General features: G+C 50.1%; 1 protein-coding gene across 9 annotated transcripts in view; it reads left to right on the top strand.

The window, feature by feature from the left end:
- Positions 1-25,610, top strand: part of PLEKHA6 (pleckstrin homology domain containing A6) — a 150,653-nt gene that overhangs the window by 90,070 nt on the left and 34,973 nt on the right. For all 9 annotated transcript variants that reach the window (XM_021063215.1, XM_021063221.1, XM_021063220.1 and 6 more), the window contains 2 exons: positions 23,922-24,002; positions 24,792-24,906. In XM_021063215.1, the coding sequence (XP_020918874.1) occupies positions 23,922-24,002; positions 24,792-24,906 (196 nt within the window). The remainder of the gene's footprint in view (positions 1-23,921; positions 24,003-24,791; positions 24,907-25,610) is intronic.

Here is a 25,610-nt window from a genome sequence, read left to right as displayed (position 1 = left end):
GGACCCAACTCCCATCCCTGGAAAGGGATTTTGGCTGAGCTGGAATCGTTGAGATTTACCTACAGCCAAGAGAGTGGCATCAGGTTTTAGGAACATGGCTATTATATAACCACCATAACTATGTGGGTATCAGGGTGGGGAGCAAAAAGGGTTGGGAACATTCTAGAAGGGAATGGGAACATGCTGTCACCATTAGCCTTTACTGGACTTCCAAGCCTAGAGGAGTTTGGCTCTGAGAGTTTATACACCCCTGACCTCTTTTGTTCAGCTCTTCCCACCCTGACTGCAGGGGCTGGCAAGGTCTCGTAGGCAGCCTGGCAGTGTGAGTGAAGAAGCCAAGCCATGGCTGCAGAGTCGCTGCTATTCCCCATGGGTGGAAAAGGCATGGAACCTGAATCTTGAAGGCCATGCAGGCCCCCCTACCCTACCCTCTATCCTTGTAAGCCTCAAAGATTTTATTGTTCCATCAGACACTAGGGAGTCAAGATCTAAAAGCCTCATGTCTAAACGCTTGTTGCTGTTTTTAAAATCATTCATTCATCATCTCATTGCACCCGTGGTCTCCCATTCCATCTTGGACTTGTGAAGTGGACCGATGCCTGCCATCTTGTTTAGGTTAGGATCGAATCAGTGACTATGAAATCATTTCCTTGCATGAGAAAACGGGGATTTGGGCCAGGGTGTGTGGGATTTGGAACCATTTCTAGCTAGCTCCTGCCCTTCGTCCAAGTGAACTCCAGCGAAGAGAAGAGAAACACATTGAGGGGTCAAGTTGTCTAAGCTTTTCATGGTGGTGTCCATCTTTCATGCTTTACTCTGCCAAAACTCTCACCTCCATCCACTGCAATGGCAGACACAGCCAAAAGTGCTGGGGCTGAAAGGAGGTGGGTGGGCAGGCGCCCCTTGGCTCTGCTCTGGGAGGGGTGTGTGGGAGGGCAGTAGAGAACCGAGCCCTTCCCTCTGTTCTTGCCTGACTCCCCTGGAGCCTTTGAGGTGGGGGTGTCTCTGGGTTGAAGAGAGGGAGGGCCTGCAGGGGCCCAGGAGCTGAGCTATTTCTGTAACACTGAACACATCTGCAGCAGCCGCAGAGAAGGTCAAATTCTGGGCGCAGGGCTGGAATGCAGGGGCCAGGCGGCGGAGGGAGCTGCGGTTTTGCCCCTCTTGGCAGCTTGGAGGGCCCCTGCCATGCCCTTTGGGGAAGGTGGGGCTACCCATAGCGAAGTGCTTGGGGCAGGAGGGACGCGGACACCGCAGCCATGGTGTCCATTGGCGGGGGTTTGGGGAGTGGCACAAAATCCAAATAGCCATTGCCCTGAAGTGGGGAGGATTTAATTCCAAGGTATGGGGGCGCTCTTGCATGCTCTCTGCTATGGGGGACAAAAAATCAGGTCAGGCAAAGCACTGTGTGAAGGGAAAGAGAACTACTGCTGAGGCAGGTGCCTGGAGGCTCAGACAAACACAGGTGTGTGAGCCGTGCCAGCATTCAGAGATACAGATGGACAGGCAGACGTGGCGGGAAGTTTACTGGGAAGCGATGCGTTTTAGCTTCAGTCTCCCCCATTTCCCCGGGCCCCTCGGATACGTATTTGTAGTTTTCTTAATGAGGACCGCCCACGTTGTAAAGCTCTAGCCCCACTCGCCTGCCTCTGCCCCCGCATCCTCCCTCCTCCCCGCACTGCCACTTCACAAGCCCCTTCGACACATGCTCCCGACACACCCGCTCCTCCTGTCTTCTGTGCTTTCCCCTTATCCTCACACATGCCTGTGTGTGGTTTGGGGCTTCTTGAGTTTCTGTTTATAGTTAGAAAATTGCCCTGCTCCAGCTCTGCCTTTGTCGCAGAAGGACCATCTTGGCTAAATCTGACCGCTGCTTGCCCTGTGGGTACCCTGCCCTTGGCCTGCCCCTCTTCAGCCTCCTGGATGCATAGTCTCTTGGTTTGTTTTCCTTCTCATTCTGTGGGCCCTCCCCAGCTAGACCCAAACTCTAAAATCAGGAGAGAGCTCCAGAGGGGCTTTTTTTTTTTTTTTTTTTTAGGGCCACATCTATGGCATATGGAGGTTCCCAGGCTAGGGATCAAATCAGAGCTGCAGCTGCCGGCCTATGCCACAGTCACAGCAATGCCAGATCAGAGCTGCATCTATAACTTACACCACAACTCACGGCAACACTGGATCCTTAACCCAGGGAGCAAGACCAGGGATGGAACCCTCATCCTCATGGATACTAGTGGGGTTTGTTACTGCTGAGCCACAACAGGAATCCTAGAGGGGCTTTCTTGAAGAACGTGAAGCACTCAGGGCTTGGTGGCCTCTTTTGTCCTCTCATTTATGCTACAGGCAAAGTGATTCCCTGCTCATGTCCATTGGGCCCCAAGGGATAAATACTTGTCCATATTATACAGCTGGATGGGTGCAGTGCGTGCACTAGAACTTGGGTCTTGTCAGTCAACTCCTTGCGTCCAGTGTTGTAGCCCCTTGAATTGACTTGCTTTTTAACTTCCAAGTAGGACATGACACAGGAAAAAAAAAAAATCCTCCTCCTAGTTCAAAGTATGGTGGGGTGGACCTTCCTCCAATTTGTGATTCTCAGGAGTTGATTATTCTGGCTCCTAAGAGTAGAGGCCTGTCTCAGATGATCACAAGTGATCCGAGGTGGGTGATAGCTTCAAGGCCTTACAAATTGCATTTAGGAATATCTAAGTGCCATCTTTTTTTTTTTTTTCTCTTGTTTTTACGGCCACATCTGAGGCATATGGAGGTTCCCAGCCTAGGGGTCCAATTGGAGCTACAGCTACCAGCCTACACCAGCCACAGCAACATCAGATTCTAGCCAAGTCTGCGACTTACACCACAGTTTCCCGCAACGCCTGATCCTTAACCCACAGATCGAGGCCAGGGATCAAACCCACAACCTCATGGTTCCTAGTCAGATGTGTTTCCGCTGCGCCACAACGGGAACTCCTCCTAAGTGCCATCTTGATGGATAACTTCTTTAGGAGCAATTATTATGCATTCATCTTCATGTGTCAAGGTGCTGAGGGGTTTTATATTCAAAATTAGGCCTTTGCTTCCTATGCCTGAATTGTCCAAGGCAGAGGCAGATAGCAGTGCTTACTGGCATTTATTGAATTTTACTCTCTTAAATTTTCTGTTTGTATCTCATTTAATCCTATGACAAACCCATGAGGTAGGCAGTTACATGATCCCTGTGTACAGATGAGGAATGAAAGCACAGAGAGGTTAAACCACTCGCTCAAAGCCCCTTAGGTCGTAACTGGTGGAGTCAAGATTAGAACTGGGGCAGTCTGACTCCAGAGCCAAAAATCTCAAAGCCAACGCAGATTCAACTTAGCAAAAATAAACTAAAGGATTAGCATGGAGGATGATGCACAAGAAGGGAATTTCAAGTTGCACAATGAACATGAAGTGAGAAGAGAGCTGGCTTTGGGCTGTATCCTGGGCTCTAATCCCAGCTTTCCCACTTCCGAACTGTGTAGCCTTGGGCCAAGTACCTGACCTTGCAGGTTCCTTTTCCATAGGTACAGAACAGCAATGCCTATCTCAGGAAGTTAAGCAGAGAATTTGCTAGTGTCATGGCTTAGGTAGGTGTTAATTTCCTCGTCAAGTCTTCCTGGGGAGGGTGTGGAGTGATTTGGGAATTCAAAGTTAATTCTTGTTTCAGAAAGAAAATTTCCAACCAGCCCTCCAATACCCGGTCTTCTGGACAAGACTTCCTGCCATCACCATTCCCTATTGGCCCCTCTTGGGACTGCCTGGAGTTAGAGAAAAGACAGGCTGGAGAGAGAGGAGGCTGTCTGGCTCACAGCTCTCAGACCGCTGTCACCTTCAGACCTTCCTTCACTCTCTTTTTTTCTTTTTAAAGACAAGGATACTCTCTTGCATAAACATAGTGCAATTAGCAAATTCAGGAAATTTAGCATTGATACGATATGATTATCTAATAGACTCTAAGTCCATATTCCATTTCAGCAGTTGCCCTAATAGCCATTGGAGCCAAGACCAGTCCCTATGCTTCTTTAATCTGAAATAATGCCTCAGCCTTTCTTTGTTTCTCATGCACTGAGGTTTTGGAGGACTGCAGGCCTCTCTCAGGCCCTTTTTGGGCCTTGTCTGGTCTCTCCACCTCCCTCCCAGCCTCCTCCCTCAGCAGAGCTGACTAGCATGAGACAATTGAGACACTTTCCTTAGGCCCCCAATTTAAGGAACACCCCAAGAAACTCAGTTAAGCAAGATAAAAACATGCAATGAGATATTTTAAAAAATCAAAATCAGAGCAAACATTTTGTGAAGAGCAAAATAGCAACATTTTCAATAAAAACAACATCAGTCACAGTGCTATTCCAAGCCATACTGGAGCCTCAGGCGAAAGGAAAATTGAGTAATACTGATTCGGTCTTTATTTAAAATACTTCATTCATCATGGATTTTTGCACTAATTTTTATTTCAAAAATATTACATTAAAATATGATTCGTGTTTTTTCTCTTTTTTTTTTTTTTTTTTTTTTTTTTTTTTTTACTTTTTGTGGTGCTGTACCCGCGGCATATGGATGTACCCAGGTTAGGGGTCTAATCGGAGCTATAGCCCCTGGCCTATGCCACAGCCACAGAAACGCCAGATCTGGGACCTACACCACAGCTCACAGCAATGCCGGATCCTCAACCCACTGAGTGAGGCCAGGGATTGAACCTGCAACCTCATGATTCCTAGGCGGATTCATTTCCAATGCACCACAATAGGAACTCCAAAATATGACTCATCTTGATCACTGAGTTTTTAGATGCCTTTTAGACTTTGTGCCCCCACCCCCTGCAGGGTGGGTTTTTTTCCCTCTGGTTGTCCTGTCCTCAGAGCTAGGGAGAGAGGAAGGTGGGGCTCCCAGCCAGCCACTGTTCCCTTGCCCTGGCCAGAGCTGAGGAGGAGGGAGGAGGGTGGGGGACGGAGAGGCGGGAGAGGAGGGGTACAGAGGCCTGGAGCCCTCTAACAGCTTCCAGCTGCTTCCACACCCACCAGACTTCCTGCCTTGGGAGTGGCGTTTGGTTGGCTTCCCCCTTCTTTTCTCATCACATGTGTGATCTGATTAGGTCCTCAGATCCCCTCAGCTCTCCCAGTCTCCCCTAAGACAGCACTGCATGGTTCCGCTCGGTTGGTCCTCTTCTGGCCCTAGATCTGCCCGTTTTCATCCGTCCTGGGACCCCTTCTGGGTCTGTCACTTGCAGTGTATCAGAGCATCCGCCCAGCGGGGCCGAGCACCACAGTGCTGGTCCGAGTTCCACGGCTCTGGGAGCGGAGCCAGGTCTCAGGGACAGGCAGGGTGTCAGCCAAGGCTGTGGGCAGATCGCGTGTTAGGTGAAAGTGCTCCATCCTGAAGTGAAAACACTCTGGGTTTAGCCTTGCCTCCTGTGTGGGTTATCTTAGTTAAGCCCTTTTACCTCTTTGAGCCTCAGGACTTATTTGTTTTGGTTTGGGGTTTTTTTGTAAGATAAAAGTGTTAATGTTTTTCAGCCTACCTCCTAGGACTGTAAAAGAATCACGAGAGATAATGATGACAAGGCTTTGTGAACGGCAAAAGGTTTTACTTGATACTTTCCCTTTTGTCATAATTAATATTTTTATAAAGACTGTATTCAGGTCTGACACAGTATTTGACCTAAATCCAGGAGAGGAGTCCAGGCCGATTCAAGGCTCATGTCCATCCCTGTCTGTAACCAGCAGACTAAAGCAGGTCACTAGGAAAAGCTGGAATCCCTGCCCCCGCCTAAGCCCAACTTGCCCACATTCCATCACAGTGTGAATGAATGGATGAAGCCCCGTAGGAGTTTTTTGTTGGTGGTGTTTTTTTTTTTTTTTTTTTCAATGTCTCAACTGAAGACTTTTCTTTTTTTATAGCTTTATAGAGGTAGAATTGATTTATGATAAACTATATATATTTGAAGGGTAAAATTTTATGTTTTGTTTGTTTGTTTGTTTTTGTCTTTTCTAGGGCTGCACTCGTGGCATACGGAGGTTCCCAGGCTAGGGGATGAATCGGAGCTGTAGCTGCTGGCCTACACCAGAGCCACAGCAACACCCGATCCAAGCCTCTGTCTTCGACCTACACCACAGCTCAGGGAAAAGCCGGATGCTTAACCCACTGAGTAAGGCCAGGATCAAACCAGCAACTTCATGGTTCCTAGTTGGATTTGTTAACTACTGAGCCACAACGGGAACCCCTGATGTATTTTTTGAAACCGTAACTACAGTTAAGATAATGGACATCTATCTGTCACTCCCCAAAGTCTCTTCCTACCTCTCGGAAGTCCCTCCATCTTATCCCATTTCCATGCAACTTCTGATCTGCTTTCTGTCACTATGAATTAATTTATGTTTGTTAGGTTGTTGTATAATGGAATCATACAGCGTACATTTTTTTTATTTGGGAGGAGGGTGCTTGGCTTCTTTCACTCAAACAATTATTTTGAGGTACACCGTGTTGTTATGGATATCAGCTATTCATTTCTTTTTATTGCTGAGTTGTATTCCATTGTATGGATGTAACGTATCGTATTCACCTGTCATGGATATTTAGGGTTTTTTTGTAGTCTGGGGCTTATACAAGCAAGCTGCTATGAACATTTGTATACATGTCTTTGGACATACGCTTTCATTTCTTTCAGGTAAATACCTAGGAATCAATGGGTGTATGTTAAATGGTATGAAAAAGTTGGGCAGTTTTTCAAAAAATTATGCAAAGTGGACATTCCATTTACAGTCTCATCAGCAGGGGATGCATCGCAGTTCATCTACATTTTGCCAACATTTGGTCTGATTCGTCTTAATTTTAGCAATTCTGGTGGGTGTGTGTAGTGTTATCTCATTGTGGATTCAGTTCGCGTTTTGCTAATGACTAATGATGTTGAGCATGGTTTCCTGCACTTTGTTTGCCATCGGATATCCTCGTTGGTGGAGTCTGTCTAAATCTTTTGCCCACTCTTTGGTTCTAAGAGTCCTTTATGTATTCCAGTTATGTCACGGACATATTTTGCAAACGTTTTCTCTCAGTTTATGGCTTACCTTTCTATTTTTGTAACGACATCTTTTGAAGAGCAAAGTTTTTTTTCAGTGAAGTTTAATTTATCAATCTTTTCTTTAAAGTTGGTGTTTTGCGTCTTATTTAAGAAATGTGCCGAACCAAAAATTCCCTATGTTTTCTTCTAGGAATCTTAGAGTTTTAGGTCTTGGCTCATTTTGAGTTCCTTCTTTAATGCCCTGGTCAGGGGTCTCTGTTTTTGTTTTGGGTATATGGAGCTCTGGTTTCTCTAGCACCTTGTACTAAAAAGGCTGTCACTCCCCCATTGGATTGCCTTTATACCTCTGTGGAAAACCAATTGACTGCCTGTAACAAGATGTAGCCTTTTACACTCATTCTTCATTGATGACCAGCAGCCCAGCTCTCCAGAGGCTAAATCCCTGGACTCTGGGAATCTGCATGTCCTGTAATCCATCCACGTGCCTGCGTGCTCAGAGTTCTGCTTCTGGAGAACCCCAAGGCCATATGACCCCGATGGGTTTATTCCTGGAATCTCTATTCTGTTCCATTTATCTGTATGCGTAAATACAGATAAATATGGATGGTATCTGTATACACATACATATGTGCATATGACCGCCCTGTGCTCGCGGGTATCCCTGTGAATTCAGGTTCACACACCCGCGTCTCCATGGGATCCTGTCTTCTCTGGTTCACTAGCTCAGCCCAAAGCTTCCACCTGAGGACTCACCTTAACCAAGTACCAAACTCTTTATGCACAAGCGGTGTCTTGATTTATAATCAAGTTAAGTAAGTAAGCCAAGATTTCTAACTAAGTTAAGTAAGCCAAGATTTCTAACTTCGTTCTTCTTTTTTTATTTTATTTTGGGGGTTGTTATAGGTCCTTTTAATTTCTATTTGAATTTCAGAATCAGTTTGTCAGTTTTTACAAAGAACCTATTGGGATTGTGTTGAATCCAAGAAGCATACGGGGAGAACTGATATCTTAGCAATACTGAGTTTTCCTTTGCATGCCAACAGTATATCTCTCCTTTTATTGAGAGTTTATTTCATTTCTCCTGGCATTGTTTTATAGTTTTCAGTATAGGTCTTGCACATCTCTTGTCAAATTTATTCCTATGTATTTCATATTTTTGCCTTATTGTAAGTAGTGTTTTTCACATTTCAATTTTTCATTGTTTGCTGCCGGTATATAGAGATACAACTGATTTTCTGTATTAACTTTATATCCCAAGTCCCTCCTTGCCTTTTAAAAACGCAATTTCACAGAGCAGGAACCTGGAAATACTGAGGGGCAGGGTGTTTGCATGATGCGATAAGCATTTAAAATAGCACATAAAACATCAGCATCTTTCCCCATTTTAAGTTCATAAATCATGCTGTAGCGGCCCTGCAGCCAGCTGTGGCTGTAAAAGATATGAGAGGAAGGAGTGGTATGGTGAACCTAACCCTCTGCAAGCAGTGCACCCCTGGATTTCTGGGGTACGCTGGAGGGTGAATGGAGCAGGTGGGAATGCATGCAGCCCCTTTAAGAGCCCAGGGCCAACCAGCCATCAGGCTGCTGGGAAGGCAGCCCAGGAGATAAGATAAGGCCCCCCTGGCTGGTCTAAGCCAGGGTCTTGAGCCACAGTGATTGGACTGCTGACAGACAGGCAGGACCCAGGGGTGATGTGAGAAGCTGCAGCTACTAGACCTAGGCTGGCATGAGGTGGGGCCTAAAAGGAGAAGGGGGCCTTAACTGTGGGTATGGGGAGAGAGGGCGCTTACATTCTCCTGTATGTCCTATCATGTTTGTGATCATGGTTTAAAAACCCTGCTAGACTGTACTTCAAGGCTTTATGCGTGGTACAGGTTCCATAAACATGTTTATTGAACTCTCTAGGCTCCCTCTACTGATATCCTTATGCTCTAGCGAGACGTTCTGTTATAGGGTTTGAAGATTCCCCGATTCCTTGCTCAAACTAGAAAAATCCTGGCAAGGACTTACTCTGAAAAGCCTGGAGCTGCTCATTTGCACATATCTGCATAGATTTGCATGTGTCCTACATGTAGGTACTTTATACTGGATTTAGATTTCCTCAAATCAGTTGCCTATTTTTAAAGGGATAAAGAGGTGATTGGTTTCTACCCATTCTCTGCATCCTCCAAAGATGCAAAACTTTGAAACAGAAAAAAGACCACCTGTGCTGTACAGTTGGTGCGGATACAAGCAGTCCTTTGCCTGTCAAGGTATTTTCCTTTCTCGTCTCTATTACAATTCCTAGTCCAGACTCCTGGGTGAGTCAGGGAATGGTTAAGGCAAAGATATGCTCTAGCTGAACAGCCGGGAGCTGAAATCACTGAGAAGCCTTCCAGGATTGTGCACTATACCTGGACAGAGAGCTTTGAGGCGCTTACCTTGACCTGAAGACCGCCTTCCTGTTTCCTGGCCCGGGCTAGAGATGCTAGGACTACCTTTGTCTGTTCTCCCTCCTCCAGGAATAAATAAAAATATCATCCCCTCCCCCCAGATCCTGGCTCCTCTATTGGCCTGCCAGGCAAATATTTCATAATGTGGGCTCATCCAATTGGGCATCGTGCCAGAGCTGAGCGCCTCAGGTTGCCAGTGTGCTCCAATCAGGCGGGATGGCCTGGGTGGGACGGGAGGGCTCTGCTCACCACATGGGAGGCAGCGGCATTACTCAGGTGGATGGCAGCAAGGTGGGAGTCTCCGCTTTCTCAGGGCTGGGAAGAGGAGACGGGGCTGTCCATCAGCCAGCTGGAGGCAGCCAGCACGGAAGGGGTTAAGGCCAGTCAGCATGTGTGGCGGTTAATGATTGCTACCCACCAGGGACCTGGTGAGTGTTAAAGGAGAACCTTTTCCCTGTTCCTGAGTGTGAAAGGAGGCAGGGCGAGAGCAGAGGGGACCGCAGAGAAGGGCCGATGAGTGAGTGCTTATCTGTCTGCTGTCTGTTTGTCTGGCTGGCTCTGGAACAGGTAAGGGAGCCCAATATTCCCACTGAGCAGCTAGAGGGGGCTTTTGTTACCACTGGATACACATTCTCAGCTTGGGGCCAGAATTCTGTATCCTTCCTATTTATGAGAAGGAAATCTTTAGGGTTGGCTTCGTCCAAAGAGGTGAACGACTTGGCACCAAAGCCAGAGATACAAACCATTGTCTGTCTTGATGCAGAGACAATGGTTTTGTGTGGCCACCCTGCTCACAAAGCGGGAGCCCTGCTCCTCCTCCCTCTGTGAGCCATTGTCTCCGGAGAGGGGCTCGGGAGCTGTGGGCAGAAGCGCCAGCCGCCTCTTCCCAGCTATTTCCCGGGACCAGCCCCGAAGGAGGGCGGCGAGGGCACAGCCAAAGGAGAATGCGAAAGCTGTGCTGCCTTCTACCCTCTTTCCTTCAAGTCAGGTGTGGAGAGGAGGAAGGCAGGATGCAAGAGGTGGGGGCACAGCAGAGAGTTGGAGCAGGGGTGGGAGGGACTCAACTTATTAGAAGACAAAGTTTGTCATTTGAGAGCAAAACAAATCCAGGAAGAGGAAGAACCAGTCTTTGCGGTTGAGATGCCTGCTGTCCCCTTTCCCTCAACTGCTCATTCAGGACCCTCCTGCCCTCCAAACATTTATGCTCTTTGACCCAGGCACCTTCTCAGGGAATGGGGACAAGAGTTCCTTGGCTTTGTTGGAGGAGGCGCATGAGACAGACTTTTCTCAGCTGATGTGTGAGTGTGTGTGTGTATGTCCAAAAAAACTGAAAGCCTGATTTGTCTCCAAAGCAGAAATATTGACTTTACCCCCTCTTATCCAGGAGCCCTTTTGTCCCCCTGCCTCTTTCTTGGTAGGAAAAGTGTTCGATGACATAATGGGGATGTTTAGGCAGCCCCGGAGGGGTCTGTTGGGCAGGAACAGAGCACGCCCTGTGCCCGTCTTGAAGGCAGGTTTGAGAGATAAGGCAAAGCCAGCCCCTGTGGCTTTTCCTCTGGCTAAGCTGCCCACAGGCAAACAGAAACCAGGCACAATAAGGGGGAGGTGCCAGCCACCAGACCCAGCAGGGCAAGAGTGAAAGCAGCCAAGTTTCTGGGCTTGTGAGCCAAGAAAGAGGGGGAGGTAGAGACTGGGAGAGGAGCAGGGCCACTTGTCGTGCTCTGCCTTGCACTAAGAGTTAGCCACAAATGTGACTAGCCGCCCTCTGTCCTCACACTTCCCAGGAGAAACAGCACAGAGGAATTGGTATTCCCTGGCACGGGGGCTTCGTGGGCGTACCACCTGTGCATTCGCCTTGCAGCTTCAGAAGGATTTGGTTCGGTGTTGTCCCATTGTCCTCCTGAACTACTTAACTCTTGAGCAAGGGACCCTGCATTTTTACTGGCACCCAGCTCTGTGAATTATCTAGCTGGCGGTATTCCCAGGCCAGCCACAAGGGGCAGCAACAAGGAGGGGTTCATGTGCCCCAACAGGCATAGGCAGACTCACCTGTTACTCAGGTGTCACCAAGACTGGCTTCTGTCCTGGCCAAGACCAGCACAGTACCCCTCCCCCTTTCTCTCTCTCTCCACTCTCCTCCCAAAGCTTCTGTTTCTTATTGTCCCAGTGTCGCTGCCCAGTCTTCCTTCAAGGCTACTGCTTGGCAGGGGGGACAGGGGAGGGGGCAGCAGTGGAGCTTCTCCCCCTTTCTTCCCAGGCCCCTCCTTCTCTTATCTCGGCTCCAGATGGGTCGAGGCCTGGGAGCGCTTCTTCCATTCCTCTGGGATCGTCTTCGCTCCCCTATCTAAGCCGTGGTTATCAATGGACACACTCTGGCACCTACTTCATGCGCTGTTTGTTTAGGAACCGATTGTATCCCTGTGATTTACACAGGCTCCAGGCTGGGGGGGGCCGGCGTGGGGGAGACTCCTGAGGCTGCTGTCCTTGGTGGCAGCCCCTCTGTCTCTTCCCCTCTGTGCTGGCTCCTCCCCTTGTGGACCACAGGGCCCTGCAGACCTAGCAGGTGATCTCTCTCCTCTTCCTCCCTCCAGCCTCCCTAGAAGCTGGTCAATCCAAGAAGGAAAAGGAGGCAGGAGGGAGGAACAGGTTCCCTGTTCTCTCCGCTTTTCCACCGCCTTGATTGGCTCTGTAACCTTTCCCAAGTGCCTCCCCCAGGGCTTGCCTCCAATAGGGCTGTTAGTAACAATATTTTCAAACCCTGGAGGGGAGTCTTAAGGCATATATTTTATTTCATTATTTTTTGTTTTATTTTATTTTTTGGCTACACTCACAGCATGCAGTAATTCCTGGACTGAACCTGTGCCACAGCAGCTACCCAAACCACAGCAGTGACCACACCAGATCCTTAAGCCATGGAGCCACTAGGGAACTCCTTAATGCACCTATTTTAAACTGATGGATTATCCAAATTAATTGTGCTTAGACTTTGGAAAGTATCCTATGATTTTGGATTTTTTTTAACTTTTTTGTTATTGTTATTGGCAGCAATCTACTTTTTATTTTTTCCTTTCTTTCTTTCTTTTTTTTTTTTTCGTTTAGCTTAGCCCTGTAAGAGAACTCATATTTTCCGAGGACAAGGAGCACACACATATCAGCTGGTGGGAGGACAGACTGGTTTGGAGTTGTATTTTATAGAATCAAAATGTACTAGAACTGGGAGGTGGCATTGAGAGCAGCAGAATATTCCACAGTGGTGGACTGTGCTACAACCATCCTGTCCAGTATGGTAGCCACTAGCCATGGTGGCTGTTGAGTCACAGTGGAAAGTGGCTATGATGACTGAGGAACTGAAAGTTTAATTTTATTTCACTTTAATTCAGTGACGTGTAAATAGCCACATAGGACTGGTGGCTGCTGAATTGGATGGCACAGATTTGGGGTGGTATTCCTTGTTTTATTTTGTTCCATTATCTTATTAATGATTATAACATTAGCCACTGACTGAACGACTGTTATGTGCCAAGCGATCTCCTAAGTGCATTAAATATGTGATCCTGTTTAATCCTCCCAGCAATTCGGTATCACTGTGTGTTACAGATGGGGAGACTGAGACCCCAAAAAGTAAAGGGATCAGTACCAGCCAGCCACAGCCATGCGCCAGCTGTTCTTTTTTTTTTCCTGTGATAGCTCTCTTCAAAAGTTCTCCAAGTCCTGGAATTCCCGTGGTGGCTTGGTGGGTTATGAACCCAACTCGTATCCATGAGAATGTGGGTTCAATCCCTGGCCTCAGTCAGTGGGTTGAGGATCCAGCACTGCCGTGAGCTGTGGTGTAAGCTGCAGACGCAACTCAGATCTGGCGTTTGCTGTGGCTGTGGTGCAGGCTGGCAGCTGCAGCTCCGATTCAGTCCCTAGCCTGGGAACTTCCATATGCCATGGGTGCAGCCCTAAGGAAAATTAAAAAAAAAAAAAATTCTCCAAGTTCTTTCTCTTCCAGGTCTCCCTTTTCCTCTCTGGGCTGTCCAGGGAGCTCACAATGATTGTCCTCGGCATGCAGGGGGGGAAACAGCAATGATTCTCCCCAGGCATAGCTGTTCTCTGGCTGGTTCCACTGGTGGCCATGGTCCCCAAGCTCCTTCTGAGGTTTCCCTACATCAGGCAGTGATCTGGGGAGATTCCTCTGTACCCCCAGCCCTTGTCCAGCTTGCCAGGTACATGGGACATTCCAGATTCCTCACTCCCAGCAGAGGAGGTGTTCAGTCTTTCCCACGGTCCATCTGTGTCCCCGCTGGCCGGTTGCTCCCCCTCTAGGAGAGGTGAACAGCTGAGGAGCAGGGCTCACCCTTGAGCTTTGCTGCCATCCGAGTCCCCTGCAGCCCTCCAAGGCCAGGGGGGGAGGGGGAAGCTTCTTTCCTCCTGAAGCAGCCGCCAGGCTCCTGCTCCCATTGATTTATTGCTCTCTTCTTCCCCAGACAAAGCCTCTGCTCTATATAGCCTCTTATCAGAATCTGGTAGGAAAGGAGAGGGAGAGGAGAGGCCGCAGAGCAGATGGAACCACCGATCCCCCAGTGAGAGGATTTGAGGCTGCATCCTCCTGCCTCCTTCACAATTCAACCTCTCGGTGCAGAACAGCACACAGCCCCTCCTGCTGTGCTCTGACCACTGGCCTGCCTCCCCAGCCACTCCATAGGCCCCTCAGTTCCTGTGTGGGAGGTGCCGGCCAGGGCATGGCCTCAGAAAGGGCCCAGGCTGTAAAGGCTTTGCATGTGGACCTCGGCAGGCGTCATCAGAGTCAGATAGACATTTTGGGGTCCCCCAGCCCACATCGCCTACATTCTCCTGGCCTGTAGCCCCCAGGGGTTGGCCATGAGAGGGTCTGTGGCTTCCTCCCTCTGTTCTTGCGGAGCTGTGGTCTCCCCACTGCATCCTGAGGCTCTCTCCCTCTGCTCAGGTTGGAGAAGTAGCAGGAACTGGGAACAACCAAGGAGACCGGAATTTGGTCTGGTCTCTCCTGTCACTGTAGCTGGGGACATGGACCTCAGCTCCTCTGACTCTGATGGGCCTTGCCTTCCTCCCAGTGCGAGGACCAGAGACCCCGTGAGCCTAACATCCACCCCGAGTTCAGCCCTCAGAGCATCTTCACTTTTCTCCCTCTGCTGTCTCGTCTGGTGGGACATTTGTGGGATCTACTGAAACCTGCATCTCTTATTACCACTGTTTCTCTCTTTCTTTCTTTTTTCTTTTTTGCTTTCTTTTGTGTGTGTGTGTGTGTGTGCGTGTGTGTGTGTGTGTGTGTGTGCTTTTTAGAGCTGCATTCGAAGCATACGGAGGTTCCCAGGCTAGGGGTCAAATCGGAGCTGTAGCCGCTGGCCTACGCCAGAGCCACAGTAACGCCAAATCCGAGCTGCATCTGCGACCTATACCACAGCTCACGGCAACACTAGATCCTTAACCCACTGAGCGAGGCCAGGGATCGAACCCCACAGCCTCATGGTTCCTAGTTAGGTTCGTTAGCCACTGAGCCACGAAGGGAACTCCCACCACAGTTTCATTCTGAAAACAAGGAAACTAAGGCACGAAACAGCTTGACTCTAGCAAATTGCTGGATTGGGACCCGAGCAGGCATTTGTAGCTTTTGAGGGTGTGGAAGGAGGGGGCGCCAGCCCAGCTGCATTGCTCTCTGAACACTTACTTTGCACCGTTCCTTCCCCTGGGGAGGGTGGCGTGACTGCTCTGGCTGGGACACCAGGACTGAATCTGCTGAGCTAGGAATGAGGAGGGCTGGTTCCAGTGACCTTCCAGAGGCCCAGAAGCAGACAGCTGGGCTGCCTCAGTCTCTGAAGGGTAGGGGTTTGGGATCTGGCTCCGAGCTTGCGGGAGGAAGCATAATTGATTGTTGCCCTGCCCGTTACCTCTTGGGACTCTGTCCACATTGCTGACTGTCAGGAGGAGGCAACTTGGAAGCTCAGAGAGGGGGGCTGGAGCCCTTTTGCCTCTGCTTCTATCTGGCTTATCTGGGGGCCACGCAGGGGAAGGTTGAGAAAAGGAAAATGTGAAGCTGGGGCCATAGGCAGCTCCTTTTTCTCCTTTCATTTCCTTTTTTCCCTTAGCAGGGGACAGCACAAAAGCATGGCAACAGGAACAGGGAGGAGCCCGAGGGAGCTGGGCTGCCCCACTTCTCCCCACTGGGTCAGCATGTGAGGGGGGAAGGCGCCTCCCATCCTGCCCGTGATGACTGAGCCTCCAGAATCAGAGTTCTCAACACCTGGAGGGGCCGTCAGTGTTTAGACAGTGAAGCCATGGCCATCACTGCAGTGACATTCAGTAATTTATCAACCAGAAAGAACACTGGCCTGGGGTCCTGGAGGGCCCAGAGGCATCTCTGGATCACATAGAGGAAGGGAGAGCCAATTCTTAAAATATTGCAATTCTTCATTGGCAGAGCAGCTCTTTACCAACCAATTTCATTGTTTTATTTATTTTGCTTGTTAGGGCTGCATCTGTGGCATATGGAGGTTCCCAGGCTAGGGGTCCAGTCAGAGCTACAGCTTCCAGGCTACACCACAGCCACAGCATCACAGGATCCGAGCTGCGTCTGCGACCTACACCACAGCTCACGGCAACGCCGGATCCTTAACCCACTGAGCAAGGCCAGGGATCGAACCCGAAACCTCATGGTTCCTAGTCGGATTCCTTAACCACTGCGCCACGACAGGAACTCCTACCAACCGATTTCAGTATTTTAAAAATGGGCATGGTTATACCAAACATCCACGCTGTTTATCTTCATTTTTCAGAAGACAAATGGAATTCTATAAGGTAAAATAACCAATTTGAAGATAAGACAATCCAAGTTAGAGTAGGATATTGGCCTGAAGAGTCTCCATGAATTTCCCCTGAGTGACATTCATAGCCTCCTGTGCACATCCCCGACCCCTAAACACACACACACACACACACACACACACACACACACACACACACTGAAGCAGTATCCTGACTAAAGGCCCTGCTCCTGCCCTTCTCCCATCTCCTGCTCTTGGAATAAAAGGAATGTCTAGGCCCAGGGCGGGGCTGAGCGATTACACAGGGAGAGACTGGGGAAGGGCCTGCACTTCTGATGGGAGGGAGGAAGCCTGGATCTGGATCCCTGATTTGTCATTCCCATCCCTTGGCTCCTGAGCCAGCTTTTCTGCTTTCTCCCTGAGGCAGGGGCCAGGCGCAGGGTGAAATTTTCCCCCAGTTCCATGACTGGTCATCCCAGGGAAGGAGAAAACATTTTGACCCTTTGGGCAGGGAAAGGGCTGTGAGAATTGGCAGAATTAAGCACGAAAGAAAGCAGCCTGGGTCTTATCTCTTAGACATGCAAACCTGGAGCCAGCGGGTTTTTGTTTGTTTGTTTGTTTGTTTGTTTTTGTCCTTTTTTTTTTTTTTTTTGGCATTTCTTGGGCCACTCCCGCGGCATATGGAGGTTCCCAGGCTAGGGGTCGAATCAGAGCTGTAGCCACCGGCCTATGCCAGAGCCACAGCAACGCAGGATCTGAGCTGCATCTGCAACCTACACCACAACTCATGGCAACGCTGGGTCGTTAACCCACTGAGCAAGGGCAGGGATCGAACCCCCAACCTCATGGTTCCTAGTCGGATTTGCTTTTTTTGTTTTTTGTTTCTTTTTTTTTTTTTTTGTCTTTTTGCTATTTCTTTGGGCTGCTCCCGTGGCATATGGAGGTTCCCAGGCTAGGGGTCTAATCAGAACTACAGCTGCCGGCCAACACCACAGCCACAGCAACGCCAGATCCTCAACCCAATGAGTGAGTCCAGGGATTGAACCCACAGCCTCATGGTTCTTAGTTGGATTCATTTCCATCGCACCACGACGGGAACTCCCACACTTGCCACGGTTTTGGAAATGACCGTGGCGTAGGAGGAGGGCTGGAGCAAGGACAGGCAGGAGAGCAGAGAGTCAGTGCAAGTACAAGTCTGACAGCTGCGTCCCCAGAGCCTACAGAACTGGGGCTTTGATCTGTAGGCAGCGCATGGAAAGGAGACAGTGTCCTGCAGATGGGCCCTCCCCACTTGCAGATGCCTAGAGATGCCACCAGGCCTGACCCCCTTTGGCGTGCTCTCGGTGTGGCAGCACTAGGCAGGAGAACAGAGGGATTTGGGCGGAGAGAACGTGGCTCGGGGACTGTATTTTTTTCCCTAGGAATCAGGGTTGGAGGAGAGGGGAGGAAGCCTCAGGAACCAGGCACATCAGGACTGTTGGGAATGTAAACCGAGTTGGTTTTTAATTGGGACAGAAAGGTGGAGCACATACAGCTCCTTGGAAATGGTGATGAGATGCAGAGGAGAGGTGCAGAGCGGAGCCAAACTCTCCCCACCTTCCCCGCCTTTGTCCGCAGCAGAGATCCTCCCCAGAGCATGGACAGTCTCAGCTTGGAATCTGCTAGCAAAGGGAAGAAGGAAGTGGGAGGGACGGGCCACAGCCTGCCTTCCCACTCACCTCGCCATCCTCCCTCTATCTAATGAGCTGTAATACTAGAAGCCAGAGCGCTGTCACTGTCAGGATGGGGAAGCCTGGCCGGGGCTGATTCTCAGGAGCTGTGATGATGAAGCAGCTTGGTGTGCTGCGGATAACTAAGAGGGGACCGGGGTGGAAGGAGTGGCATGTATCTAAGTCATTCAAAATTTATCACGGTGGGAGCACTGGGTGTCTGTGTGTGTGTGCACATGTGTGCCTGCATGTGCAAATATGCTTGCCTGCAAAGCGTCGTGAAGACCTGAGTTGATTTTGCTGCTTTCGACTCCACAGAACGGGTACCACTCCAGATAGATGCTGATTCTTGGGCGGGATGTTTGGAGATGAATCAGCACCCGGTTACGTCTGTAGTGAGGCTGTTACTGGAGCCTGCGCTTCGAGGCTTCAGGTGTCTCTGAAACTGTAGAAAAGCTAGGAAAATGGAGAGAAGCTACCTACCTCTTTTCTTTGTCATTTATTGGCTTTGGCACTTCTGGAATGCCAGTCCCTGTGGCCCCATCCCTGCTCCATCCACAGCCATCATAAGCCTGAGACTGTGTGTTTTTCATTTTCTAGCTCTGGCATCTGGCACCTTTCTTGATTTGTTTTTAAGCACAATCATTGTAGCCATTATCTCCTGTGCATAGAACATTTCACATTTTGCAAGCTTTCAGTTATTATTTCATAGAATTAGAAAGTAACTCAGGGAGTTCCCGTCATGGCACAGTGGTTAACGAATCCGACTAGGAACCATGAGGTTTCGGGTTCGATCCCTGGCCTTGCTCAGTGGGTTAAGGATCTGGCATTGCCATGAGCTGTGGTATAGTTGCAGACTCGGCTTGGATCCTGCGTTGCTGTGGCCCTGGTGTAGGCCAGCAGCTACATCTCCGATTGGACCCCTAACCTTGGAACCTCCATGTGACGTGGGTGCGGCCCTAAAAAAAAGACAAAAAAAAAAAAAAGTCCCTAATTTGCACATGAGGAAACTAAGGGCCAAAGAAGGCAAGTCACACTGCTAGTTCATGTTGGACTTGAGACTGAAAGCCTAGTCCTGCCAAATTCATTTTTTTTACTGATGGCTTTGCTGTTGGGGCCCCCTTCGTGAGTACAGTGGATAAGGCGACCACCTAGTTTAGGGATGTTCTTGCCTCCCATCATTAAATTTCCTTTAACTGAGAGCTTTCTTTCCCTTGAATGGAGTTCGGGAGGTCCATTTGGATATTGATATTTGTAAGCCTTTGTCCTTGAGAAATGGAAACCTTTGGCCTCTCAAAGGTAAGGGGAGGGAAAAAACTGATTACCTGTCCCTGTTTCCCTTTTTTATGTCCCGCACCTGGTAAGTTCTTCCTGATGTCTAACCTAATGAATGCCTGTTGTCTGTGCAGTTTAGTGGCACAGAAAAAGAACTCCAGCCAGGCCTTTTGTGTGCTCACTTAATCCTGAGGATTTCAGAGCTCTCAGGAAGCAGGGGAAGCCCTGGAGCCTTCATTCCTCCTCCTGTGTGCTCTCTTCACTGAGAGGGTGAGAGCAGTAATTTAACTTGCAAGTTCAGCAAAGGCAGTGGGAGGCCCCTGAGCTCAACTCGAAGAGAAAAGGGATATTTTTGCCTTCTAGAGGAAGAAAACTCATTTCCCAATGCACCTCCACCCCTCCTCCTGTGCAGATGAGCTTAATTTTCTTCCCCTTCTAATGAAGATGGATCAAAGCCAAGCTGCATATTCAAGGGGGAGCCAGGCAGGGGAGCTGAGTGAAGGGGGTGAGGGGGCTGAAACAGAGCTGCTCTCTTGGAGAGGAAGTAATTAATTTTAAGAGAGAGTAACGATAGGAAAGCCCTTGGTAATAGAATGTCAAATTCCAAATGCACGTGGCTAAAAATTAAATTAGAGCATAGGGAGTTTATTTTGTTCATTCATTCATTCAACAAGTATTTATTCGGCGCCTACTATGCACAGGCAGAGACCTCCATCAGGAGAGGGCCCAGCTCTCCATAACCATAGCAGGGCTCCAGTAACTGGATTAGGGACGGGGAGCGATGGGATCTGGAAAGTGAAGCCTCTTGTCATCAGGATAAAGCATTTGCAGAAGGACCTCACAATAGTTGAATATATTGACCTTTGGATTTAGGATCAGTTGCTTAAATATCAGTAGCTGTTGACCCCAGCTATATCTGACCAGCTTGTCTTCCCACGGGTTAAATAATAGTGTTGCCCTTTTCCATTCACTGATTGCATTGTTCTCTGACCGAGTTCTGTCCTCAGTCCAAAAAATTAGATTAGCTCCTCCCTTTCCGTGTCTGTTGACATCACAGAATTGCCATAACAACAGACAATGATGTCAACAGCATGCCTGGTGCTGCTGAAAAGAACTACGTTGGTTAGAAAGGATTCTGTCATTCGAAGACAAAATGGAATAATATCAAAAGCTAGAGGAACTGAAATTTGAAATCAAAAAGGCACATCTCGGCAGTGTAAAATAGCAGTGGTCTGGAGCATCCTTTGCTGGAAGGAACCCTTCACAAAGAGCCGCAGCCCTTAATGAGACTGATTGGAGAGCGGGCTTGCCTGGAGTCAGGGGCTTGGAAGAGCTGACCTTCAGAAAGCCCGTGCATGGGGTGCCCTTGCACCCTAAGACCCTGAGGACACTAAGAAAAGGGGAGATGTGACCATCTTCAGTCTCTGAAAATTTCAGAGCAGCTAACAATGCACACCTCCTTGCCCCAAGCAGATCTGACAGTCTCCAGCTGGAATTTATCATATTGCATCTGGAAAGATTCTTAGAAATAAATACACGGTGACCACCCCCTGCCCCAGCCCCATTTGCTACCCTCATCCTCATGAGTTTTGGGAGAAAGCTTTCCTTCCATCCCCCTGCCCCCAGCAAAGAAGCCAGTCCTCGCCACCAGGTCTGGCTCCATGACACCCGCGCCCATGTGCTCTCCTTGCCCCTCATCCGCTGGACCCCTGAGCAGAGGCCAGGCAGCCTGGGGCTGTGTCTACAGGGCATGTGTAAGGGGGCGCTGCAGAGAAGCCTTGTTCATTACGCTCCAGATCTGACCGACCGACCGACCGACCGTGCAGAAGAGGGCTGGGCAGGCTGAGACGAGAGAAGGGAGGTTCAATCAGTCTCAGCTTCCTAGCGTCGGCAGCAACTAAGAGCACATGAATCTAGAGCTCGCTTTAACCCTCGTGTCCACAGGATCAGAAGGGTCTCTCCAGAGCAAGTAGATTTCAGCCCTGAGGGCCTGTGCTCTGGGCTGGAAGTTGAGAGGCAGGGAGGGCTGACTTCCTGCAGTTGGGGCTGGCATGGGTCTCTGCTGTGCAGATGGGAGTGCAGCCCCGGACTCCTCCGCCCGCCCAGCTGCTCCGTGTCCTTAGCTCAGCGAGATCGGACTACCTGGAAGTTATACACCTGCTCCGTGTGTGCGCCTGTCTCTCCATTTTTGCATTTTCTCCTTGGGGACCTGAACTGAGAGGATGTCATCCCCTGCTCGCTTATTCTGCCTCCGGCACTGCGCCGGGCGGCGTTCTGGCTGAATGCTGGAAGCCGAAGGCCCCCTAGGGCACCTGGGCACCCCTACCACCGCCCAGGGGGAGGCCCTCCCCCTTCCCGGTGCCCAAGTCAGGAGGAGGGGAACCAGCAGCGCCTGGAGCTCAGCCACAGCATTGCAAGCAGGGGACTGGAGGACTTACTTCTCAGAGGGATGGTACGAGCCGGGTGGCTGGCGGGTCCTCTGAGGCTGCCAAACAGGGGACAAAGCTGCCAAAAAGATGTTGAAGTTTCGAGCTGATCGACGGGTCAGGTAGGGATTTCTTCGGTGGACTGCGAGCCAAGTGAAGCGAGCGCTGAGTTGGCAGCTCGCTGGATCCGGGGGCCTCAGAGTGGGGGGCCTGCCCAACTTGACCTGGAGAAGGAAGGGTAGTTAGGTCAATGGTTGCTGCATTGCAGTGCTGGTGAAGGGGAAGCTATTTTGAAATTGGTAGCGCTGGGATGGAGCAAAGACGTCATTTAGAGGGGTTGCTGGGTAGGAGAGTCTGGGGGGGGAGAAACTGCATGTCCCTTGAAAGACTTGTGTCAGCTGACAGCAGATTATGTGTGTGCCTCTGTGTGTGTGTGCGTGTGTGTATGTGTCTGTCTGTCTATCTGTCTGCCCACCCCTGTGTACCAGTGCCTGCTGAAAAGGTTCCAGCAGAGTTATTACGGAGATCATGTAGAGAAGAATGAGCTGAAAGGAACTGAGGTGGGGGGGGAGCTCTCAGGGGGGCAGGCGATCTGTGTCACTAGGAAACAGCAGAGACCGTGGTACCTTGAGGATCTTAGTTGTTACAGGCTGCCTGCCCCCACCCCTTGCCCACCCCTTGATGGGGGAGAGCCAGAGATGAGGGTGACTGCAATAACTACTCTTCCTTGAAAAGATCCCCTGTGGTTCCGTTGAGGAGAGCATCCTTACTGGACCTGGGAAGGAGGGAGGGATAGAGTTTGAGAAGCAGGGAGCAGGTTATCAACGTGCTAGAGTTACAACCCAGGATAGGAGGTTACTGGCCAGCTTTCGGGTTCTGTTTGGCAAGCCCAGGCTGCAAAACCCAGATTTCCACATAGACTGAAGCCACTGCCTGCTGGGCTTCTATTTACTACGTGTCTTTGGATTCAATCTGAACATGACTGGTTTGGAAGCTGCAAAAACACCCTTTGATATCATCTTTAGCTTCAGCAGACAGCCTGAGGGCTGGGAAGTGTCCTGGATGAGGGAAGGGGCTCTCCGAAAGGTTATTTTACCTCTCTCATGCAACTAAAGGGACCACACTGAGATCTCTTTCCCCTGATGCTGGCTGCCTGCCACTTGCCAAGCAGAGTGTTGGCCCTTTGCTGCAGGGGTGCTTGGTGGCCTAGTGTTGGGACCCACAAGGCTCGGTGCAGCCTTGACAGGTTGGGTCCAGGCACCAGCTTCTGGGGCTGGACTGAGCATGCTCCAGGCTCTCATAATATCTCTCAAGAAGAGTGGGCGAGAGGACCTTAAAATTCATCAAGCCCCCCATTGGCCATGTGCTTGAATCTCCTACTTCTTTCTTACCAGGTGGTCCTCTGCTTGCAGAATCCATTTCAAATGACTGCCATTTATGGCTTAGACCCTCTGCACCAGCCCTCCCTAAGCTCTGTGTGCTGCCCTTCCTCCTCTATCTCCCTGCAGAGCCGCCAGGGAATGAGGCTGATAGTCAGCCAGAAGAGCCACAGCAGGACCTCCCAAAGGAGCCTCCATCTGCCTCTGCACACACCCCACTGCTGGTCCATGTTCCCCTTGCTTCCTGGCAGCCTGTCCTCACAGTGCCCACTCCCTGGCCACAGCATCCCTTAATTAGATCTGACTGTTGAGCCAGCAAACACCTCAGGGCTGGACGGCTCCAGAGGTCTTGGCTACGTCAGGTAGCCCCCAGACAGGGAGGCCATGGACTTGGAGTGTGAATGGAGCACAGCCCAAGCCCAAGAATGGAATTTCTGGCCCTCTCATTGCATTTAAAGAAAGAGGTGGAACGTAAAGTGGGAGAGCAGAGAGTCCAAGGTCACAAGAGAATTCTTTCCTTCAGTAATGAGTGAGCAGTTTTTATGTGGAGCACTGGCAGGAGCGCTTCCTGGGAGGGACCAGCCCCACACCGAGTCTGGACTATTGCAGCCCCTCCCCACCCCCCCACGCACACCCAGGACAGCCACCAGAGGGTTGGGGGGCTTCTTTCCAAGCCTGGGGATCTCTAGTAAGGAGTTCCCCACCCTGACCTCACCTGCCGCAGCTGCAGCTTCTACAGCCCAGCCCTTCATCTTGCTGCTCACGGTCCCGCCGGAGGACAGAGCAACAAGCTCCTGTGTGATCCTTGTCCCCGTCATGCCCAGGCCTTTGGCTTGTGCCTCTGCCTTCTTCATCTTGACCACAACTTCTCTCTCTCGTTTGCCTCCACAGCCATAATGAAAGACGGAACACATTTCTACACCCACTGACTGGCCAGGTCCCAGAGGAAAATAAAAAATTCGACTTGAAAATGTACGTGTGCCCCCTACTTGCTGTTTGGCCGTTTCTTTTTTTCTTTTCCTTTTTTAATCCACTGAGTGAGGCCAGGGATCGAACTCGCATCCTCAGGGATACTAGTTGGATTGGTTTCTGCTGTGCCACAATGGGAACTCCTCTTTGGCCTTTTCGTCCTTAACCACCATCATCCAGCTGGGCAAGGGAAGGGAGTGGGGGGAGAAAGGAGAGTGGGAGGGGCTCAGGGTTGCTCACCTCGGTTCTGAGGACTAGAAACTTTGAGACCCACCTGGCTTGACACCCTCATCCACTTTGCCTGGAATCTTGTGGATCCCAGGTTGGGCTGAGCTAAAGGAGTGAGACAGGTCTGAGGTTGGGATATCACCCAGGGCCTCTGTGGGGAGTGGTGAGGGACTCTGAGATGACCACGAGAGCCAAATGGGAATTCCTCTCCCTGTGGGCCTTGGGTCCATTAAATGAAAAGGGGGGGGAGTGAATTAAATGACCCTCATAGTCCACTGGGCCACTGTGTCTTTTAAATGAGAAGGAAACAGGGTTTCAGAGTTCTAGGGCCTAGGTTTTTAAAGTAAATTTGCAGGAAAGAAGGAGGAGAGTGTCCAGAGTTGGCATATATCCTGGCATATAATCTCCGAAGGGCAGTGGGAGCAGCTGAGATGACCCTTTGGAAGCACTTAGGGGACCTAATTTTGTGCTAATGCTGCAGGGTTGGGGAAAGGGATGGGCGGCTTCCACTGTTTCTTGAGTCTCACTAGCCTCTTCCTTCATTTCTGGTCAACTTGCAATCAGATCGGCCTTGGACATGTCCAATAAAGCAGGTGGGAAACGCCCGACTACCACCAACAGCGACCTGTCCAACCACAGCATGGTGTCCGAGGTCCCTCCCGAGCGGCCCAGTGTCCGGGTAAGCGAACGTGTTAGCCCACCTACTTGTTTCTGCGGCTCCAAAGGGAGGTGAGGTGATGCAGAGGGAGTGGAGGGTGGGAAGGGTACCATATATGAGACCAACATTGGGCCAGGGGTTCTCAGCCTCAGCCCTATTAGCAATTCTCTGTGGGGTGGGACTGCCCTTTCGTTGTAGGATGCTGAGCAGCATCCCTGCTTCTACTCATAAGATGCTGGTAGCACCCATCCTGTGACAACCCAAAATGCCTCTAGACCTTGTCAAATGTCCCCTGTGGGGCAAAATTTGCCCCACCCTCATTGAGAACCACTAATCTCGGAGGATGGCCAAAGAAGAGTAATTCATGAAGGATGTAAGAGTTGGGACCTTGGAAAGGGAGGAGGAGAGAAAGGAACTTCCGGAGGAAGTAATCAGAGAGGAATGTTGCAAAGAGACAGTGTTGCAAAGGTCCAGTGAGATAAGGGCTGAAAGTATCCATGGGGTTTAGCAACATTATGGTAGTTGGAGACCCTGACAAGAGCAGGTCCAGTGGTGTGAGGGGACTGGAAGACAGACACAAGCTGGAGAGGGCATGAGAGGAGCTGGGATGGCAGATTTGGGAACACTGATGAGTAGAAACTGCTCTTCTAAGAAACTTGACAATAAATGGTGCTGTAGTCATGCAGTGGAGGACTCTCCAAAAATTAAAAATGGACTGGAGCTAG

The sequence above is a fragment of the Sus scrofa genome, chromosome 9, assembly GCF_000003025.6.
Source record: "Sus scrofa isolate TJ Tabasco breed Duroc chromosome 9, Sscrofa11.1, whole genome shotgun sequence".
Lineage (NCBI taxonomy): Eukaryota > Metazoa > Chordata > Mammalia > Artiodactyla > Suidae > Sus > Sus scrofa.
This window is presented reverse-complemented; position numbering and strand designations above follow the sequence as displayed.